Source organism: Bombus impatiens, unplaced genomic scaffold, assembly GCF_000188095.3.
Source record: "Bombus impatiens unplaced genomic scaffold, BIMP_2.2 scf_0582, whole genome shotgun sequence".
Classification (NCBI taxonomy): domain Eukaryota; kingdom Metazoa; phylum Arthropoda; class Insecta; order Hymenoptera; family Apidae; genus Bombus; species Bombus impatiens.
The window spans coordinates 950,815-963,118 of NT_177001.1; the positions used below are offsets into that span (position 1 = coordinate 950,815).

The window sequence follows — 12,304 nt, forward strand, 5'->3', positions numbered from 1 at the left end:
GGGCCTCTGCTATTTTCCGGGCGTATCGATACGTAATAATGAGAAGTCCTTTTCACGTTCGTCGCTCGTTCTTCCGGCGCGTGCACGATGCACGCTGCACCGCACCTGATTTACTTCGCCATCCACTGGCTGCCTCGGTAACTGGAATGTATTACGAAGCTCTCGCCGACCAAACGTCTTTTTTTCAACGCGACTCCCCGTCGCATCCGATTAATTAATCTCGCGGCGATCGGCCCAGGAATGTTTTCACCCGCTTTTTAACCATCCACACGCCCCCACCCCTTTTCTACTCTGGTTTTTATTCGTCGATAGGAAAGAAGGAACGAGAGCTGTATTTTACTACATCCAGCTGCTGCTGGATCTGATTCTCTGATGCTTGGTCTTCATCGCGTTTGGCATGAATGAGCGTTCCCCGACTAGATTTTACGTGCAATGTGATTGCACCATATAACTGAGCGTTTGAGGTTTGCTGATGTTTTTTTATAGTTTCAAGTGATAGCGTTGTTTGATGCTGATGGCGGTTTACGATGATGTTTGACTTAGCGTTTGATAAGTACTTCAAATTTTGGAAAAAGAATCTTGGAAGGACTACACAGACGTAAGAAAAATATGAAGAAAAGGCGAACTGGAGGAATATTGGGTTGGCAGCTAAGCGATTGCGGATTTTGTCAATACCACCTAAACTTATTTGCCAATCCAATAGATTTCACAAAGGACATAACCTAACAAACACGAAGATGGTAGCCCGCTGGGGGTAGCCACCCACATGTTATATTATTATACCACTAAGCTATAATATTTTGCCAAATGTCCTATTGGACAAATTGTAAAATTTAAATAAATAAATAAATAAATAAAAATGTTACATTACTATACCACTAAGCTATAATATTTTACCAAATGTCCTACTGGACAAATTGTAAAATTTAAGTAAATAAATAAATAAAAAAATCCAATAGATTCTAATTGGTTAGAAAAGAGAGAGAAAAGAGCTAAATTAAACTAGATTCTTCTATATGATTTGATACGAAAATTATGTTTATGAATTATTGATATATATTAATTTATACATAAATAACAGATACTGTGTCTTTGAATATCTCTTTCTAGTGTTCGATGTATTTTAATTGTAACACCACTTTTTATATATTTCAGCCTTTTGCATATAAACCAGAGAGAGAAGAATCACGGTGAAAAACTACTTCGCTAAAGAACAACGTTCGTAAAAGACAAAAGCTAAAATGGAAAGAAAGACAAACTAACAGAAGAATCAACAATACACTAGTGTCATCCGATGCACGTAAGAACCACATAACATAAGACGAAGGAAAAGAAGGGAAAGCCATGATACATAACATCTTGGTATATGGCAGAGAGCCGAGTTAAGCGACACAGCGAGCAACAGCCCGATCAGTCATTAAATCGTCGCGATTCCCCTTTTGTTTCCACGTTGGGACGTGTGGGCGTCGGGGTTTATCCGTCCGTGTGTTTTCGTGTTTCGCTGGCGAAAGGGGTGCAAAAACCGGGTGCTCCGCACCCAAAGTTAGAAAGGGATGCCTATACACGTTCCACCCCCTCCTGGTCCCTTTTTCATTCTCGATTCGATGGCTATAGGGGTGGTTAAAGAGCCTCGCGACAAGCCACCAAGCGAAAAAATAACGGAGACAGAACTAGATAGAATGAGAGAGAATGATCGTGAATATAAGCGGTGAGGGGCGGAGAGACACAAAAAAAGAAGAAAGAAAGAATAGGGTGGGGGTGGTGGTAAGGGTGAACCGGTGGAGAGCGATCGGGCGTAACGTTTTTAATTGTTTCGCGCCCAGCCGCCTTTTGTTTCGGCGTTTATGCCTCGTAAACGGTTGCTGAACGCCAACAGGGCCACGGGGGAAGCCACGCTTCCACCTCTGATTCTCTTCTTTTTCACCTCCTCGTGCTCCTTCTTCCACCCTTCCAACCCGATTTCCGCCATCTCGCGCTTTCCCTCCACAAACCCTCCGCCGTGGAAATCACTGATTTATCCTGAGCTTTTACATGCATACAGTGGTTACACAAAGTATCGACGCATCATTGTACTTATTGTTGCATTTAATCAGGTACCGATTAGTCAGGTTCAAGTACGTTCAATTTTATACATAGGTGTATATATGTCGGGTTATCGTTAAAGTTAGGGGTGTATAATGAATGTTCGCGTGAATTGGCCATGGACGATATTTACGGATACCAATGTGATTATCACAGAATGTAACAAGTAACAACGGCGATTGTTGGATGATCGAGATGTCGATGACAACGAATTTACGTTCGATAACGAATCCACGGTCAACGGAATAACGAATGCGATGTGATACACGATTCTGGTGTGACTCAACGTACAAGTAGAACTTATCTGAATGAACTGAACTGAACTACAGTCCAAGTGGAACTGCCCTTATATACTCCTCTCCGTACCTCTCGGGTCAATCTTTGTTTTTAAGGACAGCTATGTAATTATTCCATACCTCTGTTAGGTACACGTCTCTCCCGTGACCGTGACTACGTTCAGTGACCCGTTATGTCGCTTCGAGCCCAAGCCCACTGTCATAAACCTCGGGCACCCATACTCGGGTTAGAACATTACAACTATTTCTCAGTTTTATTATTTAATTGTAGTTATAATAAAAGTCTGGACTGAAGTATTCCAAGTAAAGATCTTCCCAAACATTCCAAAAGAAAAGCCCCGATGTCCTTTCATCTCTGACATATACAGGGTGGTTGGTAATTGGTGCAAGCGGAAAGGGGGCGATTCTACGCGAAAAAAGAAGTCGAAAATATAAAATAAAAATTCTTTTTTTTCAATTTTTCCATCGAGACAACGATCTACGGTGAGCGAAAATTCAAAGTCGATTTTCTCGAAAACAAAGCTTCGAACGAAAAATTTTTATTCTATATTTTCGACTTCTTTTTTCGCGTAGAATCACCCCCTTTCCGCTTGTACCGCCAGTTACCAACCACCCTGTATACTTAGATAAATATATTCATCTACATTTCGAAATATATTTGGGATTGTTCGAAAACATCGTAGCGTCTTTGTCATGAACTTCTATTAAATAATGAAATGTTCGAACAAATGTTACATCGAATTGACTACTAAAGAGAATTAAGCAGAAATATTCAAGATTCGCTAATAAAACTGGTTCTCACCAACCACCCTGTATATATATACACGATCCGGTCGTATAACACGTAAAAACTGGGCACGACGCGATTCCTTGTGGAAAAAGAAGAAAATAATATAAAATAAAATTTGTTCATCCTCGGCTTGGTCCTCGATAAAATACGAAAAAATCGAGTTTGTAAATTTATCAAGTATACTTGAACTTGGCTAATTACCGACTGGATTTAACCAGTTTACTGCGTTCGACGTGCATACACATCAATGCAAAACTTTATTTCGGTGCGGTCGACATGTATACTCGTCGTGTGAAATAGAAAATTACCATTTACTATGAAAGCTGTAAATTTTAGTAGAAAGTGATATAAATGACATTTAATGGTATGTTTCCCTTACGTACCCAGTAAGTATTTTATACAAAAAAGTTTGGTTATTTGATTATTTCCATTGATGTGTATATCGGCTATTCACTGCGTATATCGGGTATTTTCCAAATTGTTTTGCCTACGTTACTGCGTCCATCGGGAAGTCTTGGAAGCGGTATATTCCTTCCAAAATGAGTCGTTCTGGAATGAAGTTGCGCGTATTACGCGAAGGTCAATCTGGATACATTTGGAACTTCTGTATATACGTTGGAACAGATACAGATTACAGTCAAAATTATCCTAAATATAAGATCACAATTTGCATCGTTCTAGAACTCTGCCGTTATCTATTTTTTACGCCAGGCGTTTAGTTTAATATGCGGATAGTTGGTACACCAGCATAGAACTCGCGAAAAAGCTATGTGTCTTTAAGACAGATATTGTTGGTACTTTGCGACAAAAGGGACTCCATGTTCCTCGAGATATAAAAACATCTTCACTAGAACAGTATCGGTCGGTATATTGCAAGATATATGAACAAAATAATGCTACTGATGTGTACTGCTCCTTAGTGAAATTTATAATGATTTAATTATAATATTATTATTTATAATAATTTACGATGGAAATAGAGAAACGAGGCGTTAGAGTGAGGAAACCGACGAGAAAGTGGGTGACGTGGACAAAAGCGATGGAATAATTGCATCATATACACTTACAAGAAAAATACAAGAAAAAGGAGGTATTATAAGAAAATATTTCTCCACCTCATAAACGTTATATGTTCGAACTCCTACGTATTATATTAAAAAAATTAAAATCTTTGCTCGAATTGTGTTGAGGAAATTGTCGAAGAATGTGCAATTTAGCAGGCACAAGCTTTGAATATTGGTCGACCAACTGCAGCTGCAAAAGCTACACATCTCATCGGAAAATATGTCCCCAACTTCGTACCAGCTACAATTTCAAAAGCAAATCCATCACGAAGATGCGAAGTTCTGCTAAAAAAATGGAATCCGTAAGAGTCTGAGTGAAGTCACGCGTTTGACCCGAGAAATGCCACTTTTTGTGGTATCTTGCTTTGAAAAATACCACACTGAAATCAACTGAAATTCTTCAATTTTGGCCCTTTAATTTTTCTTGTTTATGAATTTTATTTTCCGGCAGTTTTTAAGTTTTGTAATAACCTTTCCCAACAATGAATTGTTAATTTTTTATCGAATAAAAATATAATCCTTCCTCGTTTTGCATTACTTTTTTCGTGAAATCTATCATGGGAGCATTTATTTAAAATCGCTTGATTTTACCTCCGCAGTTAACAGTCTAAATAATCAATAGGACGTTATTCGAAATACGAAAATAAGTAAAGAGCGAAAGATAAAATTTGCCCGTTTAATGCGTCATTTTCAAGAAAATAGAGTTTGAACATGTTTAATTAAGAATCGGCATGGCACATGCATACGATAGATTTTCCAATTTATTTTTCTTGGAAACAAAACGGCTTGTGAGAAAATGTTATTCTACCTCCTGTAAAATCACCTCCTGTCGATTATTTAGCTCAGAATTAGTTACGTTCGAGTATACTTGTGTTTTATTCAATTTTTAAATACCGACTTAAATATTTTGCAAATTCGATTTTCTCGACACCTAGGCCGAGAATGAAAAAATATTACTCTACATGTTTTTCCTACCTTTCCATAAGAAATTACATTTTATTCGGCCAGATCTTGTATATTTTTCTATAATAATACGCTTAGCTTTATGAACCTTGTATGTGTGTGAAATCAACTGTGAAGAAGATAGAAGTATATGTGAGTTTCAGAAAATATTGCAAAATCAAGTCCATTTCCGGATTGTGAAGCCGAAACTTAATAAAGCAACAAGTACATTCAATTTTGCATCACTTAGCAGTGGTGTCATATGGCTACAAAAATTTTGTATCATGGAAATTCATCATTTTTTCAAATTTGTATCATGGAAACTTCTAAAAAGGCAGCTTAAAAATGCTTCGTTCGAAAGTAAGGACACGTGCAAATACTTTTTGTAACCACTGTATTTTAAGTAACCATTGCTATTCCTATGTACCCAATGTACAATGAATTTGTGAAAGCGCACAGAAAACAAAATCATAACAATCGCGTTAGTATCGTCACTTAAATAATTCCATCAACGCAACGTGAGGCACCTCTAATGAAAAAATACGTATCTCAGTAGCAACGAATGGATTAATTACATGCAAAATCCCGTACAAAGTATGTAAAATACATCGAAGCAATGCTAAAAGTTAAATCTCGCTATATTATAATCATTATAAATCGTCATTATTATAATATTCAGCATAGCCAATTAATACAGTTAAATACGCAGTTTGACGAAAGAAAACAGCCGATTTGCAACTAAAAAAGAAGCAATCCGAGTCTCTAGTATCTTCCACAGCGTCTTAATTTCACGCGACTACTATTAATCGTTCTTATTGTCTATATCAAATAATTGAACAAGGAAGGTCCCCATCGTATAATATCCTTCACAGCGCTGTAATTTCACGTGGTCGAAGATCCACCTCAATTTCTCTCTGAAAACCTTATTCGATGAAAAGATCGTGATAAGCGATACCTTTGGACGTAATTAAAAAGAGCGCGGCTCGCGTAACTGTTCTTCGACGGGAGTGCAGATGTAACAAAAGGAAGAAGAAGCCCTTTCGACGATAGAGCACACGTTTGATTAACCACAGCCGCTTTCTTTCTTCCTTCTTCGTCGTTAAACAGAGAAAAATATAGTGGAGAGCGGGAGGAGGATGGTGGTCGGTGAAAACTTCCGAATAACATTTTTAAATTGGAAAAGCGATCCAGAGAGACTGGTGCAGTAAGAGGAAACCATCGAGGATGAATATAAAACACTTTGATTCCATTTCCATGGCCAGGCTTGCTTCTTCTTTGCTACTACCCTCTCACCTTTTTCTCTCGGCCAGTGAATATTCCTCTGGTCGACGAATCGTTCGCGGAGAGATGGAACCTGTGATGCAAAGATCAAGGATTTGGCGAGTTCGTGATACGTTTGGTTCGCTACTCGAACACGAATATCCGACGTTGATTCGTGGGTTATAGACGATGATCATCTGACAAGGCCATTATCGATGCGCGTTTCTTTCGACGTAAGAAGCATCTATATATATGACACAAATATTAAATGTATATCTCGTATGCTATACTTTAGCTGGCAGCATAGGACGTAGCATAGGACGTAGTAACTTTACAATGATATTTTGTATCATTGCATTCTAATGAGAATACAATTCTTATAGGATGTACAAGGAATACTATGAATACTATGAATACTATTAATATTTTAATCTCTATTCTGCAGCTGGCTGATTGCATATCCGTCTAATTCCTGCTTGACGTTTAGACTACCCTATATATCTGCTTAATCTTATATCTAAACTTATTATATCCACCTTATATCTAAACTGTATTATCTACCTAATATATCTTTACTTCATATTCTTGTGTATATTTCAGTCGTAATTTTTCAACATATAGTTGTGTAGTATCGTTGAGCTGTGCTTAGTGCTGTAGAGGTCGCTGCTGGGTACCGGCCACTCTTTTCCTCATTTTTTGTACCGTGGAAGAAAAATCGGACCTCCGGTCGCCGGGATTCGAAACCCGGGTCCCGAACGTTCGCAACCTAAGGCGCCAACCACTGCGCTATCGTCGTCCGACAATAGTTAGTGTCGAGTGGTGGTATTTACTATCGAGTGCCACCACAGGCCCTCCTTTCCACGATACTACAGTTGTGTTAATGGCTATAACATTTATATTCTAAAATAAGTAATTATCCTCAACTTTTACTCTTCGTTACTTTTCATTGGCAATATACATAATTCTTCCGCAACATCTCTCCTCAGTACCTTGGAAATACTACAACTTATATCATATATACCATATATACGTGTTCTTAATAACGTTACATTAATACAACTTTAACACAGCTGCTAGTCCTTAATGGATTAACAAACCACTACACTATAATATGCTATAACATACAAAGGTTATAACGAGTCATATAGCGTGAAGAATCATGTACAGAAACGAGGATTTCCAGGAAAGTTCATGATCGAGAGCATGGATTCGTGGATCACTGTCTAACATTGGTATACGTCTGATAAAAAGAGGGACGACTGGCAGGAGTTTTGTTCAAACACACTCGGGGAAACGTGCTTCCACGGCGGCGTTGCACGTGTACGTGCATTCGTAGGACCGGCTACACCTATGCAAATAGGTAGGAATAGTCCGTGACCGGGCTCTTCTGTTCCGCGAAGCCGTGCTGACTCTTTGCAAACAATGTTACCAGGCACGTCGCCGGGACGTAAGTAGCCGGCCCCCATCGTGGATTTCATCTCCTTCGTTCTATCGGCGATAAGCCTTCGTAATTATTCGTGCCACGTTCGCCATTCTTTCTACGAGTGGACAAACTCGTTGCTAGGGCTCCGTACAAATTGCAAATACCTGAGACTTGTGGTATACTATGACCCTTAAGAGACCTCATGTTGTTAGAAATAACGGACTGCATAGAGGTTATTGTAGGCGGAAATGATGCAGCCAAGTCATCAAACAAAACTTTAAGTAGGATTTCTAATTTATTAATTTACGATTAATATATTTCAACTTTGTCTAGCAACAAAATTATTCGTCGTATTAGATACTTCCTGTTATCTAATCCTATCAATGTAATTTGCAAAATTTGTAACTTGTACAATTTCACATTCATATTATTTTAACAATATTAATGTTATTAATCGTGTTATTAGTGAAATGAATGGTTCGTGATCTTCCCCTAATAGATATATTTTCCCCATAGATCTATCTGCCATCTGTAATAAGAGATATTTCTCAACTGACGTTATCAACCACCAGCGACACAACCATCGTTCACTCTGCCATCCCTGCACACCGCAATCTCAAACACTGTCTTCGGCAACAGATGCTACCGTCGCGTCGCTTTGACCAGCCAACGATGACACGGAAAACTGGAAAAAGTTTCCTCGACGTCGCCACAGAAGATCCCTTTAAACAGACTCTGCTGAACGCGATATCATCGTACTGCACCGGTAGAAATCGGAGGAAGAAGAAGCGAGGCAGAGCTTAAGCACTGGAGGGTTAGAGAAGATCGGTGCCGAGGGCGAACGTTGCACGGTCGAGTGAAATAATTTCCTGGTGTCCTCCGCAGCCACGAAAGAGGAAGAACGGAAGCGAACTGGTCTTTCACAAAGTTTCTTGGACACTCGAAGAAGCTTCTACTGTGAGAAACTGGCTGGATAATGGTCCCCGGGGTTAGACGAAGGAGAGACCAAGTGATCCTTCGGGGGATAAAGGGTGTACCGCGCGCGTACACACAAAAGGAACGTTCTTCCATTTCGCGTGTGTACGACTCGGTACAAAGCGTATCCTACCTAACATTCGAGGAGTCCTCCCTGGAAAGACCAAATCTACATCGCATCCTCCTTTTGCGAGTAATCGTCTCTCCGTGTAAGTATATTATCCCGTTTTAATGATATACATATAGTACTTACATACGAGTATGTAAATCGAGTTAGGAATAGTGCAGAACAAATTTGATAATATCATTGGAAAAACGCACACTGCCGGCTATGAATATAATTCGATACTTTCTGAGTAGTGCGGAGTAAATATTTCTCATTTGCTTTTAGCTCTTAGTTACTTTATTGTAAATTTCTGAATTTATTTATATCATAGGTATTTTATAATGGAAAAGGCTAAATAAAGTAAAATTCGCTAAAGCTTTTCGATAAGAGTAAGGAGAATATCCTGTGTAATACTTACGGTGTATGTGTAGCATAAGTAATAGTATATTGATGGAATTATTTCAATATTTTCGTATTTCTTGCAAAAAATAATGTATTAACATTTATGTTACTGCTCATTCACTTACTGGGCTCGCAGAATATGATTGTTAGACTGCGGATGTTTTTGTTTGAACTAAGTGTAATGTTGCATATAACGAATGCGATATTTTTAATATCTTACATACTTTTGCATATGCATTTCGTATATTTTAATTTCTCATACATGCACGTAATATCGACAGTCTCAATACGATTAACTTAATTGTTATTATAAATTATTATAAATGTACATTAATTAGTCTCAAAGTGAAATTATAGTCAATCAGAGTCAAAGTCATCCCGGTACAAAAATGTAACGTGTAAAATATTTTAGAAGAAAAGTAAGAAAAATTGAACGTATTATATCCATTTATCTATATGTTTATGATTTGATATCAATTAAAATTCAAAAAAAACCAATTTCGATAATTCAAATTCAAAACTCAGGGTCAGAATCTCGTCTAGAAGATGTACAAGACGGTATCATCGTGGAAGACCCTCTCGAAAAGCGACTAGGAAGAGAGCGAGAGTGCATGAACCCTCTCTTGGCAACCTCAGGATCTTCGACCTAGCAAGAATACAGGAGACCATCGAACCAACCAACAAACCAGTCGAGAATCCCCCGCGGTGGTAGGCACTGGCCCGAGAAATTCAATTACGGCTAAACTTCTCGACTGAAGACGCGCCTCGTCTGTACACACTACTGTAAGCACTCTGTTTCGAAGATCGAAGCAGGAGGAGATATCCTGTGTGTATTACTCGTGCGACCCTTCTCCACCTTTCACAGAGGGATGAGAGACCTCCTGTGTGTCGACCAAGTCTAAGGACGGAGGCGTAGGTGTAATTGAAACCGAGCGAGATCGAAGTTTCCATCTCCATGATTTTAAGATCCTCGCGAAAATCGAAAGAGACAGGAAAAACGATTGTGAAAAACATTGAAAGGTGATTTCTTGTCTACTGGAAAATATTCTAGAAAACAGCTATATTATTTTCTGTATTTTACGTATTTGTTATTAACAGATTATGGATGTTTGTGGATTTTATTGGAAATTCAATATAGAAAAATGAATAGAATGAATTATTTTCTGTATTTTACATATTTGTTATTAACAGATTATGGATGTTTGTGGATTTTATTGGAAATTCAATATAGAAAAATGAATAGAATGTAGAGAAATATGCAGAGATCTATAATCTGTTCCATTAGTTCTAGTGTATTAGGTTGTTACTATATTCTATATTTAGTATAAAAATATCAGAAAAGATGTATATTCCTAGTGATAATACCATTGTCCAAAGTTTCCTACTAATCCCAATGCTCTTAAAGCTGTAGAAGCTCAAGAGGCGAGATTCTCAAATTTCCTAAACTCTAGATTACAAAAACAGAAGACTCAGACAACCAACGTCACTTACTCTTTATGCTCTTGTAACCGATGGCTATTCCGACAATTCCGCAAACTGCGATAAGAGCAGCAAAAATATGACACGCGACCAAGAGTAGAACGTGCGTGAGAGTACGAGAGAAAGAGGAAGAAAGGAAGAAAGAGAGAGAGAGAGAGAAAGAGATAGAGCGCATGCGTTTAGCACAGTTGAGTTGCGTACGAGTGCCCATTAGGAACGTGCGTGAACATACGCGACTAAATAGGGCAAGTGGCCAGAGACCATAATGTTAAGTAAATAATGGCCAAACTCCTGGCCCCTTATTATACCACTCAAAGCTTAAAGTCTCGTATACTCGTTAGTGGCGGCTTTTTCTTCCTTTTCCTTCTCCCACTCTCTTTCCCTTCCTTCTCTTCTTCTCATCTTTTTTTAATTCTCTGCGCACACGACCCTTCGCTCCTTCCTCGAGACTTCATTCTTTCCTTGCTAGGCTCATTCTCACCCTTCGTGAAGTGCATACGCGTGTGCTGTTCACCTTCCCATCAGAACGAAAAGTGCGTGCCACTCTTGATTTACGCGAGGCTGGCCAACGCGTCGCGCGCGCGATTTCGACGATGACCCACCTGTTTGGTCTCAATGATCGCTGATATTATGCACGGAAAAGGACGAATGAATGTGTCAAGTATTTAGATGCTGATAATATTGCAAATATTTGCTGGTATTACCAAACAAATATACCACGCACATCTTGTATTGTGTATAGAACTGTGCAGAATGTTGTATAGATATCGCATAGAATTCCGTTAATGATCGATTCCTCCATATCGTTATTATTAATATTAAAATACGTAACGCGTGGAATACATACTATACTATACATATTCCCCAGTTGCAATAACTCTGAAATTACATTAATGTGAAATTTTATTAGAGATCGATATCTTTATCGCCAATATCATGTTACGTGTGATTAAAAATGTTATAGCCTTCGATTACAATATTCCGCAAGTCCAAAGCCAAATTCCACGGTTTGTAGCTTCAGCATACTCAACGTAATTAACATATCTTTCCAATTACAATAATCCCAAGGTAAAATTCCACTCGTTTATAATATTATTAGCAATTGATTCCTAAATATCGCCAATATTAAATTGTGCGTCATGAGAAACCTTACATCCTCCATTCACGACATTCCGCAATTCCAAGTAAAATTGAACTCGCTCGCAAGCTGACTCGCTAAATTCATTCCTTAATGTCGCCATTTTCTATCAAGGTATGTTATACATATGCATATGTATAACAGGAAACGTTGCATATTTCGAGCACAATATCGGTAATTGCAATTGCAAACTAAAATTTCACTCACCGCCAATTCCACCGGCGATCGACTCCTGTTTCTCGACCTTGGGCTGCCGATACTCGTCTTGGGGGAGTCTTTTCCGCTGTAGGAGACCGCAATCAGGCTGTTGGTGTTGGAGTTGCGTTTGGATATGCGCAGCGGCGGCC

General features: G+C 38.6%; 1 protein-coding gene across 1 annotated transcript in view; it reads right to left on the reverse strand.

Moving 5' to 3' along the window:
- LOC100748419 (doublesex- and mab-3-related transcription factor A2) overlaps positions 1 to 12,304 on the reverse strand; it is a 33,203-nt gene that overhangs the window by 17,013 nt on the left and 3,886 nt on the right. Inside the window, exon 3 of the mRNA XM_012389000.3 lies at positions 12,165 to 12,304. This exon is cut by the window's right edge and continues 9 nt beyond it. Within this exon, the coding sequence (XP_012244423.1) occupies positions 12,165 to 12,304 (140 nt within the window). The remainder of the gene's footprint in view (positions 1 to 12,164) is intronic.